The sequence below is a fragment of the Mesoplodon bidens genome (genome assembly GCF_964165515.1).
Source record: "Mesoplodon bidens genome assembly, chromosome: 10".
Classification (NCBI taxonomy): domain Eukaryota; kingdom Metazoa; phylum Chordata; class Mammalia; order Artiodactyla; family Ziphiidae; genus Mesoplodon; species Mesoplodon bidens.
The window spans coordinates 81885791-81904866 of NC_138172.1; the positions used below are offsets into that span (position 1 = coordinate 81885791).

The following is a 19076-nucleotide window of genomic DNA, read 5'->3' on the forward strand; positions in this document are numbered from 1 at the left end:
CCGCCTCCACAGGGTGATTCAGGTAGACACCTGGAATCAGAAGGTCTGTGCGTGTCGCCTTCTCTCAGGCCAGACCAGCAGTGACTGCCCTGAGTAGCACAGCAGGGATATGGACAGTGCAGAGAACTCTAGAAAATGTAGAGAATGCTGCCTGGCTTGGGAGAAACAGCAGGCAGAAGCTCAAACCAGAGCCTTGCAGATGAGGATTTAGCCAATCAGAAAAAGGATTTTAAGCTGTCACTCTTGCTGCTGCTAGTTGAAAAGTCTATGTGAAGAGGCCTGTAAGACCAGGCAATCCCCAGGTCTGAGGAAGCATCCACTGCACAGCCCCAGAGCAGAACGGAGGGAATTTCCCTTAGGACAGGAGGGAGAACATGGGCCAGAAGCCTCTGTTTATTCCAAGGGACCCTGAGGTAAGGTCTGAGGGACCTGAGGCACCTTCAAAATCCCTCTCTGACTGTTCTTTGTTGCCTCCCAACCCTATTACCGGTCTGAGTTTGATGTTCCTCCTTTATGTTTTCATCCCACCATGGAAGCCCTCCCTGCTCTGAAATTACCCTGATCCTGCGTGCACCACTGCTGGTGGAAAGCCCAGTGACAGATTTCCCAGTCTCAGGTGCTCTGGGACTATGCACCTAATTCAGAATATTGAACTAACTCATTGTCTTCATGTGCCACTAATGGAAACTTCTTGTCGTTGCCTCTTCCCTATTTCTTTTTACCTGGTAAACTCTTTATGTCCTGCTTGTAGATCCTTTCCTCTATTTTGAAAGAAGAACCTAAAATTCGGGAAGAGAGAGAATAGAGGGAGAAACACTTATTGTCTTGTTTATTAATGTTTTCCAGGCACTGTTCTAATTGCTCTATAACCATTTAATACTGCCCCTAGTCATGGGCAAGAGGAGCCTGATAAATAATACATTTATTTAAAAAAACACATTGATACTTCTGCCATTGGGGATTTGATGCTTAGGGCTGGCACAATCTGTACAATACAATAGTATTGTACTGTAGTACAATCTGTAACTATAAGTATCTGCTCCCTCATTAACACTATTCAAGCTGCAGGAAATGCTTCTCCACATCTTTTGCTCTCTGTCCTCAGAAATAAAGGTGACTGTGTCTGAATGCTGTTAATGTTTGTGGATTGTGTTTTTGCTGACATCAGATGGTTCAGGGAGGATTTGAGCAGCTGAAGAGATTTTAAGAGAAAAGTCAACTTGATTTTTCAAATACTTTCATTCAAAGAGCACACGTGGGGGCTTCCCTGGTGGCGCAGTGGTTGAGAGTCCGCCTGCCGATGCAGGGGACACGGGTTTGTGCCCCGGTCCGGGAGGATCCCACATGCCGTGGAGCGGCTGGGCCCGTGAGCCATGGCTGCTGAGCCTGCGCGTCCCCAGCCTGTGCTCTGCAACGGGAGAGGCCACAACGGTGAGAGGCCCGCGTACCACAAAGAAAAAAAAAAAAAAGCATAAATGCAATAGATAGTTGTGTAATGAAAATATCACTTGCCAGCAGGACTGGTTGTCAAATTTTGTTTGTTTTCTTGCTCCACATATAAACCTGATACTGCCAACAGTTACACCTGGCAGCTGAGGAACATTTTGCGATATTAAGCAAGTCATATTACTCTTAAGCTTGTATATATGAAGGCCTAGATATAAAATGCACGAAGCATGACTCACATTTTACAAAGAGAAGTCTGAGGCAAAAAGGTTCAGTATTTTGTTGGCTCTCATAAAGCACATCAGTGGTAGACACCGTCCCTGGTAGTGCAGTGGTAAAGAATCCACCTGCCAATACAGAGGACATGGGTTCGAGCCCTGGTCCGGGAAGATCCCACATGCTGCAGAACAAGTAAGCTCGTGCACCACAACTACTGAGCCTGCTCTCTAGAGGCTGCGAGCCACAACTACTGAAGCCCGCGTGCCTAGAACCCGTGCTCCGCAACAAGAGAAGGCACTGCAATGGGAAGCCTGCGCACTGCAACGAAGAGAAGTCCCCACTCGCTGCAACTAGAGAAAGCCTGTGTGCAGCAACGAAGACCCAACGCGGCCAAAACATAAATAAAGAAATTTAAAATAAATAAATTTAAAACGAACAACAACAACAAAAAACTTTTTGTTGTTGTTGTTGTTCTTCCATGCCTTTATTGGTGACAGCAATGGACAACAACAATGCCAGGCATAGCAAGATACCTGGGGTGGCAAGCAGGCACTTGCTGCATCAGTGCAGCTCAAAACCATCTCCTTCAAGAACTCTGCTCTTTCCACCACAACTTAAGGCTCCTCAGAGTGTCTAAGATAATAAAAGTGAACTTGTTTGTGACAATGATTTTCTCTCCCTGAAATATGATCCCCACTTATTTTCCCTTACCCCAAATCCCAAGAACAATAGGTTTTAAATAAATATCACAATAGGTTTTAAATAAATATCTACTCTTGAATCATTTTTTTTCTTTTTGTTCTTTAAACTCCGAAGGCATTTAATCTTCAGGTCATTCAAAACTGAAAGGACTCTTCACCCGAAATGTTCATCCAGTGTAATTTGATGAAGACAGAGTGCCAGGCATTAGACTGAGAACCTTCAAAACAAATGTCTGCCCAGAGATACATGAGGTACTTCAGCTCCAGTGCTGATTGGTTCCTTTCCTTGGGACTCTCCAATCCTGCCATACATGGAAGCTTTCATAGGCTTTTATTCTCTAAAGTAGGCACACCAGATCTACCGGGTGTGAGCTGTGTTCACTACCATTACTTCTTCCTTTGTCCTCAATTATGTCTAGGACGGTGGCTCTGCAGATCCCCAGAGGCCTTTGGACAACAGCTGTGATGGTGATGCTGATGGTGCTGAGCACCCCAGGGGCTGAGGGCAGAGACTCTCCACGTAAGTGCAGGGCAGCTTCTCCCCAGAGCCACCACTCTGGGGACCAGGCTCTGAGGGACACTTGGCCTGGGGTGTGATCTCAGAATATTTCCTCTCCGGGGATGAGAGCTATGTTACATTCTCATTTCCACCTTCTAATGACAAAGTGAGGACAGTCCCCCTCCCACCGGCTTAAGCCTGGGGACATTATAACAGGGAGGAGGAGACAAAGTGTGTATCTACTACAAGTGCTGGGACAAAGTGAGCATGGGTATTTTGTTTTAAAGAATTTCTCCAAAGAAGACACAGCAGGACTTGTCATTTCAGGGTCCCCCAAGACCTTGTCTGGACTTAATACTATGGCATCCTGGGTTGGGGAAATATAGGGCAGCAGTGGTCTCTGTAGTCTCAGAATTTGAGGAAAAGGACTCTACATTCCTGACTCTTGAGTGGAGGGTTCCTGGAAGCAAACTCCTGGTATTTGAGTGGAGCTGACTGGGTGGCCACCGGCAGAGTCTTAACCTCAAGTTTCACTGATTTACGGTCAAATAGTGACTTGAGTGGTATTCAGAGACTTGAGTTGAGGATGGATGGGATTTAGGAGAAAGGAGAACGTAAGAAGAGAAATATGTACATTGAGAAAGCATTCATTTCAGACACAGGATTAGTATCTTCATAGAAATTCTCTCTCAATCTTCCTAACACCCCTATGTGTAGATGTAATGACTTTTTTTTCACAATTATACTTAAGATACAGATACTCTGTTAAGTAACTCACCCAAGCTGGTAACTGTCTCAGTTTAATTGGAATCCAATTTATCTAATTTGAAAGTCTGTGCTCTTTCCGTGAATAAACCATCCTTTTTAGGACTGGGGCGGTGTCGGTCCCTTCTAACCACACAGGAGTCGGGTCGGGGTGGCAGAAACGCAGAGGAAACCCACGCATGGGAAGGAAGGCACTTTGCCAGGGACCAAGAGAATGTTCCTGTCAGGACGAGGACAAGCTCCATGCTACACCTCCTTTGTTATTCCCTTGAAGTCTTGTGCTTATGTAGACACTTGTTTGCCTGTGAGGTTCCCAGGATTTCGAGGGAAAATGACATTTCATGTGAGAACGTCCTGATCCCTCTAAGTACAGAGATGGATGTAAAACCAACCCGACAGCCCTGTTTACTCGGTTCTCAGGCTCAGGCAGGATCACAGGTCCCAGGTCCCCTCAGAGACAGGCCTCCTCGCACGAAGGTCATTCTGGAAGCCCTCAGACGGGGCGGGAGGCCTCGGAAAGCCGCCTGGAGGCTCCGGGTTCGCAGCAGGAGGCGCAGGGCTGGGCTGGGCCGGGAACCCGGTGTTGAGCGGCGGGTTTCGGGTTTTTCCGACCCAGCTGGCCACGGGCCGACATCGCCCCGCCTGTCAAGCGGCTGCCGCCTGGCTAAGCGGCGGTGTCTCCCGCAGAGGATTTCGTGTTCCAGCATATGGGCCTGTGTTACTTCACCAACGGCACGGAGCGGGTGCGGTTAGTGAGCAGTTACATCTATAACCGGGAGGAGTTCGCGCGCTTCGACAGCGACGTGGGCGAGTACCGGGCGGTGACCGAGCTGGGCCGGCCGGACGCCGAGTACTGGAACAGCCAGAAGGACATCCTGGAGCAGCACCGGGCCGGGCCGGACACGGTGTGCAGACACAACTACGGGGTTGATGAGAGCTTCACGGTGCAGCGGCGAGGTGAGTGAAGGCCGTCCTCCGCGGGGCCCACCCCAACCTGCCGAGACTCCGCGCGGGGCCGTGGGGGTGGGATCCCAGGCCCGCGGCGGGGACAGCGAGGCCCGGCGTCCCGCGCGGAGGGCCGGGGACCGAGGGCACAGCAGGGAGACAGGCCCGGGACTGCTCAGTATGGCCCCAGCTCTCGAGAGCCCCGTCCTGTGCAGTTCTTTCCACTAATACTGCACGTTCCCGCCTCGTGCCCTTGGCTTGTTTGCTTCCCGAAGCTCAGGAGCTCAGCCTGGTGGAGTTAGGGCTGCTCCACGGCTGCTCTCAGGGCACCTTACACACGTGGTGATATATTACAGCCATGAAAGAATACATTTTCACTTTTTGGTTTCAAATCATTATTCATCTTAATCCTGGTTTCTTAAATGGATGTCACTATATCACTTGTCCCGGCCCTCTTTCTGGCAAGGGACTGTCTTAATTATCCCTGTGTGCCTAGTACCTGACACATTGGCAGGTAGTATGAGCTCCATAAACCTTGCTTAAATTAGTGAATAAATGTTCTCTGTTGCCCAGCCACTTAGGCTCAAGAGAAAGCATAAAGGTAAATAGGGCCTTAAAAACTGACCGTATTATTATTTACGATTTTGCTTAATGCTTTAAAGTAAACTCTTATTGACTTGGATCTTAACAATTTAGAATTCGTGAATGCAAAGCCTGAGGAAAAAAAGTATTTAGTAAAAATAGGAGCAGTACTTGTTCCTATTTTTATATTATAAATTTATATATATTTTATAACAACTGTTCCTATCCAGTTGTTATAAGGCAAAGTTTTAATTTCTTAGAAAAGCTCAACAAATGGCTGATAACAGAGCTGAAGTTTTGGGGTAAATAAGTTGATGCCATTTAATTACTGAATAAAAATTGTTTCATGTTCCGTTGGCCTGCCTATCCCCTCTCTCCCTGCCAGCTCCCCCAACATCCACTGCAGGGGTAGACATTCTGAAAGTTAATTATACCAGTTTCATGAGCACCTATTGCTAGACAATTGTCTTACCAAACACTACCTGTATTATGCCACTTAATTTCCTTGGTGTTAGCAATCAGCATCACCACTTTATATATGCTAATATTGGTATATAATAAACAGTTTAAGTAATTACACACAGTTATTCACTGTCTTGAAGCCTCCCCCAAATACACAATAGTCATCATGTTCTTTACTACATGTATATAGAGTCTACTGGAAGCAAAGCCTCGTTCAAGCCGGTTATGACCAGAAGCAGCAATGAATCTGTTCCTGCCTATTTTCAGTGTTAGTGGGACAAAATGATACATTCAAGGAATTGAAAACTCACTGATTAATCCCTAGTCTGACCCCGGTGTTATCTGTGTATGTTCACATAACTTTTAGCTTACTTTACCCTATCTTGCCTTCTCCTTCATCCTGATGCCACCAAGTACATACTTATATTTTTGCTATTTCAGTTCTTTTTCATAAAAATTATTCTAACATTTCTTTCTTGAACTTGTGACCTCCATTTTTTACTCCCAATCTGTTTAAGATGAACAGATTTTATAAGTCCACCTAGCTGACCATGACTTTAGTCAGAGCCCAAGAAGAAGAACCTGATCAAGAGTTAAAGTCCAGGGGCTTCCCTGGTGGCGCAGTGGTTGAGAGTCCGCCTGCCGATGCAGGGGACACGGGTTCTTGCCCCAGTCCGGGAAGATCCCACATGCCGTGGAGCAGCTGGGCCCGTGAGCCATGGCCGCTGAGCCTGTGTGTCCGGAGCCTGTGCTCCGCTGTGGGAGAGGCCACAACAGTGAGAGGCGTACCGCAAAAAAAAAAAAAAAAAAAGAGTTAAAGTCCAAACTGGAAACATGATTCTTTCCAGATGATGGCTCACGAGTACCATGTTATTGGGGTGATGAGACTGCCTGCCAACCTCAGCAAGTCCCAGTTATATTGTATGTTCATGTGACATGCTCACTAACCCAGGCCAACTTCTGCAAGAATCTCAGAATATTTTCTATAGAGAACACACATGATAATTATGTCTGATTTCAGAACAAGGCAGTTATTCTTAATAGCAAAGGGATGGAATAGGGTGGGCAGCTCACTTGAATGTTAAAAGAAAATTAGGAGAAAAAAGTAAATGAGAGTACATAATGTATTATCAAATAGATAAAACACTACATAAAACATTTACTGTAGTTTTGCACTAAGAGAATGAGGGAAATGCAATAAAATGGCTGCAGAGATAAAGGATAATACGTGTAAAACAGGTTGGGAGGTGTGTCATATTTGACCATGAGTAACAATCTGAGAAGATAAAGGAATCAAGGCATGGGCAAATATGATGTTTTATCAGTGTTACTTGTTTTCAAGGTTTCCTTTCTTTTCCTTCAAAAATTACAAACTTTTGACATAACACTTGTGGTTCTTTTTTGTTTTTAATTTGTGTTTTGTCTTTGTTACTAGATTGCAAGTTCTGTAAAGACAGGGGCCACAGTTTGTTGTTTATCTTTGGGTCCCCAGTGCTTGTCAAATTTATATTTGTTGAATGAATGAATGAATGAATGAATGAAATAAAGTATATGTGGCATAAATTAACTAGAGATGGAAGTGTAGGTATTTAATTATATAAATTTTTGTGGGGAGTTCACCACAGAATGGCATTTGAGCTAAGATGAGGCTAAAAACTGAGAGAGATGCTTTGTTGACCGGTAAGAAGTGCTCTCGCTCTCAAATTCTGTATTACAGGGCTGAGGATTATAGATGTAGCCTGTTTGAGAAGCACTGCTTTGTAGGAAGGACGTGATGGTCACTGTTGTCCCATTTTACTGGACATAGAAATGTCTGTACTTTCTTAATTCTCAGTCCATGGGGCCATGACTACTGTTGATCATCTCATGGCCAGCAGGTGGGAGTCAAAGTTGCTGGATCTTCTCTACTGTGGGGAGCACAGAGACTAACAGAAAACAGTGTCACTGACCTAGCACAAGTCACTAGAGCTGATCCTGATGGTCACTTCTAGGTGGGAGAGCGAGGGGGGACAAGTCCATGTTTATTATTTTATTAAAAAAATGTTATAAATAGTGGCCTGTATAATATAGCAATTTATAATTTTAAAGTGTTTCATTTTTATCAATTAGTGTCAACAGAGTAACTCCCATAGAATGATTAAAACTGTCTCTTGAGACTCTGAAAAGTAAACTGACTAATGTTTTTATTCAAGCTATTAAAGTGGTCCAGGTTAGATCCAAATCCAAGATTTGGAATCCAAGGATCTTTCCACCCTGGTACCAGGGAAGGACTCTTCCCAGTGGGAAGACTTGCTGTGTGGTCTCACATCTCACTGTGTCTTTTCCTGTCTGTTACTCCCTCAGTGGAACCTACAGTGACCATCTCCCCATCCAGGACAGAGGCTCTAAACCACCACAACCTGCTGGTCTGCTCGGTGGCAGATTTCTATCCAGGCCAGATCAAAGTTCGGTGGTTCCGGAATGACCAGGAGGAGACAGCTGGCGTTGTGTCCACCCCTCTTATTAGAAATGGGGACTGGACCTTCCAGATGCTTGTGATGCTGGAAATGACTCCCCAGCAAGGAGATGTCTACACCTGCCATGTGGAGCACCCCAGCCTCCAGAGCCCCATCACGGTGGAGTGGTGTAAGGGGCGCTTGGTTTCCTTTCACCGTGGGCCCCACAGGACAGGGGCAGATAGAGCTTCCTTGGTGCATCCCATCTCATCCCTTGTCCCCAGAATCCCTACTGAGCTGGAAATTACAGGACACAAGAGTGCCTCTTGCCTCATAGTAAGGGCATCAGAAGAATCCTGATCTCATTGTCTTTCCAGATACAGGGAGCTCACTCTACACACCAGAGCCCCAGAGCCCAGCCATGGTAGCTCTGAAGGATTGACTGGTGACCAGAGTCTTAGGGCGTAAGGTTATGGATGTATCCCTGAGGAGCAGGGATCCACTTTCCCCTTCTCCCACCCGTCCACTCTGTCCAAGGATCAGTTGGCGGGTCCCTCGCCTAGGGGTAGTCAGAATGGAGAACTTGGTTCCCCTGGCACCTCCATCTCCTGTATCTCAGACTAGACTTCAGGCTTCTCAAAGGGACACCCCCCCTTTGGTGTGGGGACAAACGCTGACACTCAGGCTCTGATCCCTAGGGGCACAGTCTGGATCTGCCCAGAGCAAGATGCTGAGTGGTGTTGGGGGCTTTGTGCTGGGGCTGATCTTCCTCGGGCTGGGCCTCATCATCCGTCACAGGAGCCAGAAGGGTAAGGAACTCTGGGGAAAAGGGGAAGATGGACTGTGACTGAGACCCTTTGTTCAGGGAGGCCTGCGCCTCTAGATGTAGCTCTTTCCTCCTGACCCTGAAAGGAAGGAGACTAGGCTGGTGGTGGGCGAAAACGGAACGACCTAGGGAGTCATTAGAGTCTGATTTTACTGGTTGAAAAGTAGCCCTTTCACAGAGGTGACAGGTGGGATTTATTCTAGGGCTTCCTTCTAGTGACAGTTCCATTCATTTGGGGGAGATTTTATTTTAGGGCAGTTAAGGCATTGTGGGTAGAGAGGATGGGTAGGGAAGAAATATATTTCTAATTAAGTTGCTTATCTCATTTCCCTTTGGGGTGGGTGAGACACTTGCTGTTTGTGTCATGAGACCTTTTGTGGGACCTCCTGGGCCTCCACCAGCAGGTACTGTTTTTGCTCTGTTTCACTGGGGGTTATGGGGACAGATAAAAGAGGGAAGGGTGTGAGGTGAGTATACCTGGGCACAATGGTCTCGTCTGTGGCCTATTTTCTGCTATGGGATCAAGAGTTAGGGGAGAAGTTCACCCAGTTTCTGTAGGAAGCTCCTGAGGTTGTTCTCCAGAATCAGGCCATAACTTTGGTGGCATCTTTCTGTGAAACTTGGAGCCAGAACTGTGGTGTTAGTGCTAGACACCAGGATGATACCCACTTTGGGCCACATGTTGGTGGCTACTGCCTGTGGGCACTTATAGTGACTGAAAGAGGCTATGAGTGGTAGAAAGAAGGTGAGTTATTATCTAATTTATTAAAAGTTTGATGTCTTCGTGTCCCCCAGAAGAATAACAGCTGCTCCCCAGCCTTTCACACATCTGCATCAGGCTGAAGTCTTGTGTCCTCTTTAGCTGATTCACCTCTACACAGGTGTTAGGGGAGGTGATGGTGATATGCCCCAGACCTCAGCTTTCTCTGTCAGATGCTGCAGGCCGGGAAGAGGTGAGGGGGCACGTCCCTCAGGGTGCCACGTGTTGATCACTCTCTCTCTTCTCCAGGGCACTGACTCCTGAGGATGCTTTGACGGGGATTGGTTTTTGCTCTTCTGTAATAGCTGCCTGTTCTTGCCCAGAATTCCCAGTTGCCTGTCAGCCTGTTCCTCTGAGATCAGGTTCCTCCATTAACTCTGACACAGTCACCAGGTTACCCCTTGCCCTGCTCCAAGGATTTGACTGTGATGCTGCTTCCTGCACTGACCCCGGAGCCTCTGCCCGTGTACTGCCAACAGCGTCTACTGAGCGTCTACTCAGACCCCAAGGGGTTTTTCTGTTTGCATTCTCCCTCTGAAGACTGCTCAAGAGAAGCACACTGAAACCATTACCTGGCTATAGGGTATATCATAATTAAACATGAATATGAGTTATCTATACCCTGAGCCTTCTTTCTTATTAAGTTTATGCTAATCATATATTTTTTTAATATTTATTAAGACTTGCGCCGGGTTTTAGTTGTGGCACATGGGATCTTTGTTGCTGCATGCAGGGTCTTTAGTTGCGGCATGCGGGATCTAGTTCCCTGACCAGGGATTGAACCCTAGCCCCCTGCATTGGGAGCGCGGAGTCTTAACCACTGGGCCACTGGACCATAGGGAAGTCCCTATGCTAATCATATATTTTTTATTGAGTATAATTGATATACAACATTATATTAGTTTTAGCTGTACAGCGTGATGATTCAGTATTTGTAAATATTGCAAAATGATCACTACAGTAAGTCTCGTTAACATCATCACTATAGATTGTTACAATTTTTTTCTTGTGATGAGAACTTTTTAGATCTACTCTTTCAATGACCACCTGTCAGGGTTACAGGAAGGAAGCCTCCCTTGTGGGGAGATTAGATAGTTATCCAGCTGTCAGACCAACACACAGGCTGGGAGCTGGTTGAGAAGCAGGCTGTACCCAGGAGTCTGATTCAGCAGCTCTGGGTAGAATCCAGAGAAACTCTGCTGGGAAACCACTGGAGCAGATCAGTGGATTCTACAGTGGTGGGAAGAATGAAAAGGACATCTCCTTCATATTTACGTTTTATCTAAAAGTTAAAAAAAGGGGGCTTGTCTGGTGGTGCAGTGGTTGAGAGTCCGCCTGCCGATGCAGGGGACGCGGGTTCGTGCCCCGGTCCAGGAAGATCCCACATGCTGCGGAGCGGCTGGGCCCGTGAGCCATGGCCGCTGGGCCTGTGCGTCTGGAGCCTGTGCTCCGCAACGAGAGAGGCCACAGCAGTGAGAGGCCCGTGTACCAAAAAAAAAAAAAAAAAAAAAAGTTAAAAAAAGGAAGTAAGCTTACTAATATTTGAGGTCCAGTGAATCAGACAGTCTCGTGTCACAACTGAGATGTCACATAGAATACTGTAGGTAGAGCAGGAGTACTCCATCACTGAAAGTTGCAGCTGTATCTTCATTTGTTCACTCACATTAGCATGTTTCCATGTATTGTAGTTTACTATGCCCTCTTAAAGAAACTTACAGACTATATTATTTTATTTTATTTTATTTTTTAATAACAGAATTGCAAATGGTAGAATCTTTACAATATTTTGAATGAAATGGGGAATAACCATGATAATCTTTTGTGTCACAGAGAGGTTTGTGGGTTATCCTGGGTCTAAACAATTGAAGCATAGTCAAATTAAAAAAAAAAACAACTACTCTTTTAGCAGCTTTCAAATATACAAAACAGTATTATTAACTAGATTCACCACGCTGTACATCACATCCCCAGGACTTACGTATAATGGGAAGTTTGTGCCTTTTCACCACCTTCATGACTTTTGCCCACCTCTGGCAACCACCAATTCATTCTCTTTATCTATGAGTTCTTTTTTATTAAAGATTCCACATGAGTTAAGTGAGATTTTATGGTATTTGCCTTTCTCTGTCTAACTTATTTCACTTAGCATAATGCCCTCAAGGTCCATCCATGCTGTTGCAAATGGCACGATTTCATTCTTTTTCTGGCTGAATAATATTCCATTATGTATACATACACACCACAGTTTCTTCATCCATGCATTCACCAATGGCCACGTATGTTGCTTTCATATCATGGCTATTGTAATTAATGCTTCAAGGAACATGGGATGCATAGATCTTTTTCAAGTTAGTGTTTTTGTTTCCTGTGGATAAATTCCCAGAAGAGAAACTGCTGGATCATATGACAGTTTTATTTTTAATGTTTTGAGGAAACTCCATGCTGCTTTCAATAGTGCTGAACCAATTTACATTACCACCAACAGTATACAAGGATTCATTTTTCTCTACATCCTTGCCAGCATTTGTTATTTCTTGTCTTCCTGATGATAGCCATTCTAACATGTGTGAGGTGATATCTTTTTTTAAAAAGCTATTTATTTAACCTTAAAATTAATTAATTTATTTATTCATTTATTTATTTATTTTTGTGGTGATACCTTATTGTGGCTTTGATTTGCATTTGCCTGTTGATTAGTGATGTTGAGCATCTTTTCATGTACCTGTTGGCCGTCTGTATGTCTTCTTTGGAAAAATGTCTATTCAGATTCTCTGCCCATTTTTTAATCAGACTTTTTTTTGCTTTTGAATTGTATGATATTTTGGATATTAACTCCTTAGCAGATATATAATTTGCAAATTTTTTTCCCATTCAGTAAATTTTCTTTTCATTTGGTTGATAGTTTCCTTTGCTGTGCAGAAGCTTTTTAGTTTGATGTAGTCTGGCTAGTTTATTTTTGCTTTTGTTGCCTTTACTTTTGGTGTCAAAAAGTCATCGCAAAGGCCAATGTCAAGGAGCTTACCATCTATGTTTCTTCTAGGAGTTTCAAGGTTTCAGGTCTTACATTCAAATCTTTAATCTATTTTGAGTTAATTTTTGTGTATGGTGTAAGATAGTGGTTCATATTCTTTCTTTCTCATGTAGCTGTCTACTTTTCCCAACACCATTAATTGAAGAGACTTTTCTTTTCCCACTGTGTATTCTTGGCCCTTTTATCGAAAATATGTGTATGGGTTAATATTTGGGATCTCTATTCTGTTCCATTGATCTATCTGTCTGTTTTTATGCCAATACTATTATAGTTTTGATTACTATAGTTTTACAATATATTTGAAATCAGGGAGCTTGATATCTCCAGCTTTGTTCTTTCTCAAAATTTCTTTGGTTATTCTGGATCATTTGTGGTTCCATACGCATTTTAGAATTATTTGTTCTAATTCTGTGGAAAAATGCTATTGGTATTTTGATAGGGATTGCATTGAATCTGCTTTGGTCATTTTAACAATATTAAATTCTTCCATTCCATGACCATGTTATATTTTTCCATCTGTTTGTGTCATCTTCAGTTTCTTTCATCAGTGTCTTATAGTTTGTAGAGTACAAGTCTTTTACCTCCTTGGTGAGATTTATTTCTAGGTATTTTATTCTTTTTGATGCAGTTGTAAATAAGATTGTTTTCTTAATTTCTCTTTCTGATAGTTTGTTGTTAGTGTATAGAAACACAACAGATTTCTATGTACTAATTTTGTATACTAAACTTTACTGAATTAATTTATTGCTCTAATAGTTTTTTGGTGGTGCCTTCAGGATTTTCTATATATACTGTCATGTTGTTTGCAAACAGTGCTTCTTCCCTTCCAACTTGGACTCCTTTATTTAATTAATGTTTTTAAATCTGATTTTAGGACTTCTAATACTATGTTGAATAAAAGTGGCTAGAGTGGTCATCCTTGTTTTCATTCTGAACTTAGAGGAAATGCTTTTGGCCTTTCAATGTTGAGTAGGGTGTTGGCTATGGGTTTGTCATACATGGCCTTTATTATGTTGAGGTATGAACCCTCTATACCCACTTTGTTCAGAGTTTTTATCATAAATAGGTGTTGAATTTTGCCAAAAGCTTTTTCTGCATGTATCGAGATGATCATATGTTTTTTATTCTTCTATTTGTTAATGTGGTATATCACATAGATTGATTTGCAGATGTTGAACCTTGGAGCTATAAAAGCCAGGGCACCAGAAGAGTGTAAGAGCTCCCTTCTGAGAGCTACTGGCACTGTGGAGCGTGACAGGAGAGAGTGAAATGATAGTGCCCACCCTCCAAGGTCTCTGGAAAGGATTACAGTCAGCCCTTAGATTTGTGTTTAATTAGAAGCTTCCCCCTCAGGCTATAGCTATGATGGTAAGCTAATAGGCCTCTTTCACAGAAATACTGATCTCCCGGGTCTGTTGCCTCTTACTGTGCCCTGGGTTGGTAGCTGTTTAAGAACTTTTCTACATTTGTTATAGTTCTTTGTCACCCATGAGCCTAGTGTCACCCTACTAGTCACCAAAGCCAGACAATGTAGAGGCATCTCCTAGCACCAGCTGGAAAAATCAGGGCACCAAAGGTATAAGCTTCTTTGGAGGGCACCAGTGGGCTGGAGCAAGGCAGGGGGAGAGTGCAAAGATTTTGTCCACTGGCTTCTGTTGCATGAAAGTACCTCTATAGCCCCTTAGAATTGTGCCAAACCAGAAACCTGCCCCTCAGGCCAAAACTCCTGGACCAAAAATAAGCCTCTTTCCCAGAAAGACTGGGAATGTGTTTCAGTTTGCTATTTGTGCAGTACCCTTAGGGTGGTAGTCTGCCAAGAACCGTATCTGATTGTTACAGTCCTATTGGACCTAGGAGTGTGAATCTCCCTGCCCTCCAGAACCAGGTGATCCAAAGACATCCCACTGGGTTGCAGCCACAAAAGCTGGGACACCAGACACAAAAACCAGGACACCAGACCCATGTAAAAGCTCCCCTGTAGGAAATACTGGTGCACTGGAGTGTGGCACAGGAATAGTGTGAAGATAGCACCTGCTGGCTAGTGCGATACAAAGTGGGAATGTAAAGATGGAATCCCTGAAAAAAAAAAGGCGTAGAATAAAAAAATAAAAAGGTGTCTGCCCACTTTAGCATAGCAGAGGGAGAGTGCAAAGATGGTAGCTGCCAGCCTCCATCCCTGGGGAGTATCCCAGCAGACCCCTGCTCCTTAGGCTGACACTTTAAGGTCATCAAATAAGCCTCATTCCCATAAAGTCTGGGCACTTTTCAAATGGCTTCTGTGCTGGGACCTGGGTCGAGTGAGTCTGTGTGTGAGCCCTTTAAGAGCCATTTCTCGGTTCACTACAATATTGTCTCATGGGCATGAGAGCCATTGGCTTTCAAAGCTAGAAGTTTTGGGGACTCATCTCTCAGGTGCAGGTCTTAAAAGTTAGGGTGTCTATATTGTGGTGTTCAAACCCCTTGCTCCTCAGGGAGAAGCTCTGGATTTTGAGTTCCTTCCCAATTGTGGGTTGCTGTACCTGGAGTAGGGTTTATGGAAAGATAATGACTCAGCCTCTCTTGCCTTGATGTGGTTTCCCTCTCATTTGCCTGATGTGCAGGTGTTGTTAAGCCAGTTTTTAGTTAGTTATTTTTTTTTCCAGAGGAAATTGTTCCATTTATAGCTGTAGACTGGGTGTGTCCATTGGAGGAGGTGAGTTCATGATCTTCCTTCATCAACCTCTTGTACCAAACTCTTTCAGCAATTTTGAATATACCATCACCTTCTGTCCTTAAATGTAAGATTTCTTTTGAGGAATCTGATAGCATTATAGTTTTCATCATAAGTTACAAGCTTCTTTTCTCTTGCTGCTTTTAAGATTATCTCTGTCTTTGATTTTTTAAAACTTTATCATAATACGTCTTTGAGAAAATCTCTTTAAGTTGAATTTTTTTAAAGAAGATATTGGGGGTAGGAGTTTATTAATTTATTTTATTTATTTTTGCTGTGTTGGGTCTTCGTTTCTGTGCGAGGGCTTTCTCTAGTTGTGGCAAGCGGGGGCCATTCTTCATCGCGGTGCACGGGCCTCTCACTGTCACGGCCTCTCTTGTTGCGGAGCACAGGCTCCAGACGCGCAGGCTCAGTAGTTGTGGCTCACGGGCCTAGTTGCTCCGCGGCATGTGGGATCCTCCCAGACCAGGGCTCGAACCTGTGTCCCCTGCATTAGCAGGCAGATTCTCAACCAGTGCACCACCAGGGAAGCCCTTTAAGTTGAATTTGTTTCTTAACTATGAGCTTCGTGAACTTAGATATCCAAATCTCACCTCAGATATGGGAAACTTGCAGCCATTGTTTCTTTTCTTTCTTTTTTCTTTCTTTTTCTTTTCTTTTCTTTTTTTAAAGAGAGTGATACTGGCAGGGCTATTTTATTATTTATTTACTTATTTTTTTGCATTAAAATTTTTTATTGGAGTATAGTTGATTTACAATGTTGTGTTACTTTCTGCTGTACAGCAAAGTGAATCAGTTGTACATATACATATATCCACTCTTTTTTAGATTCTGCCACTGTTTCTTTAAATAAGCTTTATGTTCCCTTCTCCCTCTTTTCCTTCTGGGACTCCAATAATTGACAGAGGATTACATTTGATTGTATTCCACAGATCTTCTAGGTTTATTCACTCTTTTTCATTCTTTTTTCTTTGTTTTGTTCTGAGTGGATAATTTCAAAGTTCCTGTCTTCTGGTTCACAGATTCTTTCCTCTACTTGATGGAAAGAAGAGCAAAGAATCTTCCTCTTCTTTCCATCAAGCAGAAAGAGCATTTTTTGTTGTATTTTTCATATCCAGAATTTCTATTTGTTTTTTTTAAAGATTTCTATTTCTCTATTAAACTTCTAATTTTGTTCATGTACTGTTTCCCTGATTTCATTGAGTTGTCTTTCTGTGTTTTCTTGTAGCTCACTGAGCTTCCTTAAAAGAGCATTTTTGGGTAAATTATAGATCTCCACATCCTGGTGTCAGTTACTGGAAGATTATTTTGATTCTTTGGTGTATCATGTTTCCTTGATTTTTCATGTCTCTTGAAGTCTTTCATTTCTGTCTTTGCAATTGAAGTAGCAATCACCTTCTCCAGTCTTTACTAACTGACTTTGGGAGAGAAACACTTTCTGTCAGTCTTGCTAGGGATTCTGAGACTCTCTCAGACCTTTTATGGATATGCCTGTACCATACTTCTTGCTCTCTCATGGCAGAATGCTTAAACTTGTATGCCTTCTCTTGATTCTGCAATGTACCAGGCTGGCTGCTGACAGCTTCCCTTTTGTTTTCCCAAGAATGGAGCTGAAGCTCAGGTTCATGTTCTCTCCCTGGCCTACAGATTTGGGCTGGCTTTCTGTGCTACTCATTAGTTGTCTGCCAAAGCTCACTCTTGCTGCTGTCAGGAGTGCACACAGGGAGCTGGCCACAGTGTGGGGTGTGTGTGGGTGAGGTGCATGGAGTGTTGGGAGTGCTTGTGGGCAAGTTGATGGGATTCAATGGTGAGGCATCCCCAGTGGCTTGTTGGTGGATTTCTTGAGGGATCCGTGCCTCTTTCATATCTTCCAAGAGTTCTATCTGCCACTTTGCTGGCCTCTACCCACCCCCAGTAATGTAAGTTATGACTCACTACTCTGGATGGGGTGAGAGAGAAATGGGCCTCTTTGGCAGTTTCCCACACAGCTGAGGAAGACAGGTGCTCACTCACATGCTCTCACTTTCCCTTACAGGATAATTCGTGAGTTGAGAAGGTCTCCCTTGGCACCAAGCTGTGCTGCCTTGGGGAGGAGTGATGCTGTTCCTCCTACCCTCTCCAGTGTGTCCAACTTGTATTTCTTTGCTCCAGTGGTGTGCTGGAAGTTCTCCGCTGGAAACCTGGACTTCCACAAAGGCTCTCTCACCTATGAGTAATTGTCTAAGACTGTTCTCTGGGGGCTCCCAGATAATAGTTAAGAGGGGCTGAGCCAGTTCATGGGCCATTGCAGGGTCCCTAGACATGACTGAGGTCTGTATGCTTGTTATCTGATGCATGGTGGGCAAGACTCCTCCTGGATTCCTTAGCGTGTGGTGTTGGATCCCATAGCTCCCACAAAGGTATCTTTATCCAGGAATGGATAACAAATTGTTGTTAAAAGGGGGATATGAACGAGAGACATCTTGTTCAACCATGTTGCTGATGTCACTCCCCAAGTACGTTCCTGTTTCCTGATTAACAACCTCACTTAACAAAGTCATATTCTTAATCAACTTCCAGTTAAGCTATGTGTGCTAGGTACATTTTATGTCTAACAGTATTTTATCCTTTCTTCATGCCTAATTGTGATTTTGAAAAGGTATACATTTATTAATAGAAAATAATTTTCCTTTAGAACTTCCAGGCCTTTCTCATTATCTTTATGATATAAGTATTTGATGGTTTAACAGTGTCTGTTGTATGTTTGTTTTGTTGCCCTCGTTGGGATATTTTATGATCTTCTTTTAACACTTGAGATTCTGAAATTTTAAAAATGATTTAAAAAAATTTTAATGTATCTAAGAATGAGTTTTTTTTCATTAATTTTGCTAAATATCTGAAAGTCCCCATTCCATGTAAAGAATTAGGTCTTTTATATCTGGAAAATTTTCCTTTACTTGTTTTCATAAATTTCCCCCTTCATTTTTCTGTTTCCCTCTCTAGCTCTGTTACTTGATGTTGCCAGGTCTATTCTCTGTGTCTTATCTTTTCTACCATATATTACATTTCTTTGTCTTCTTTTTCAGGGAGAAAATTTCAAGGAGGTTTTCTTGATTTAATTTTTCTATTACATAATAATAATTCTATTATTATAATTTTTACATTATTCTATTATTTTTTTAATCTTTCTATTACATTTTCCAATTTTTTAGCCCCTCATTATTACTTTTATAGAGGAAGTATCTTTTCACTAAGGATTCTAATTAGAAAGAATTTAAATAGCTTGCTTGCTCTTACATAAACTTTCTCTACTAAACTGTAATAATTTTCGTTTTATTTTATTGTCATACTCTCTTTTAAAAAATTAATTAATTAATTAATTAGGCTGCATCAGGTCTTAGTTGTGGCATGAGGGATCTTTCATTGTGGTGTGTGGGTTCTTCATTGCAGCGTGCAGGTTTCTCTAGTTGTGGCACATGGGCTCAGTAGTTGTGGCGTGCCCTGCGGCATGTGGGATCTTAGTTCCCCGACCAGGGATCGAACCCACGTCCCCTGCATTGGAAGGCAGATTCTTAACCACTGGATCACCAGGGAAGTTCCTCATACTCTCTTTCATATTGTTAGATTTCTCAAACATTTGCTCTGCCCTCTTTAACCTTGTCCTTCATTTACTGTAAACCATCTTGTTTCATCTCAGACATTTATACAAGCCTTCT

The 19076-nt window shown here is 43.2% G+C and overlaps 1 protein-coding gene across 1 annotated transcript; it reads left to right on the top strand.

Annotated features, from left to right (window-relative positions):
- The first annotated feature begins 2733 nt into the window (after positions 1–2733).
- Positions 2734–10258, top strand: LOC308623563 (boLa class II histocompatibility antigen, DQB*0101 beta chain-like). Its single transcript, XM_081246142.1, has 5 exons — positions 2734–2886; positions 4318–4587; positions 7963–8244; positions 8753–8863; positions 9890–10258. The coding sequence occupies exons 1-5, from the start codon at positions 2778–2780 to the stop codon at positions 9895–9897; spliced, it is 780 nt and encodes a 259-aa protein (XP_081102268.1). The 5' UTR covers positions 2734–2777; the 3' UTR covers positions 9898–10258.
- The last annotated feature ends 8818 nt before the right edge of the window (positions 10259–19076 follow it).

What these genes read in the sequence shown, in the direction of transcription:
- LOC308623563 (XM_081246142.1), top strand. Translation starts at nt 2,778, where the DNA reads ATGTCTAGGACGGTGGCTCTGCAGATCCCCAGAGGCCTTTGGACAACA. An exon ending in CTTCACGGTGCAGCGGCGAG is followed by an intron (nt 4,588 to 7,962) that starts GTGAGTGAAGGC and finishes TTACTCCCTCAG; the next exon opens with TGGAACCTACAGTGACCATC. An exon ending in CCCCATCACGGTGGAGTGGT is followed by an intron (nt 8,245 to 8,752) that starts GTAAGGGGCGCT and finishes TCTGATCCCTAG; the next exon opens with GGGCACAGTCTGGATCTGCC.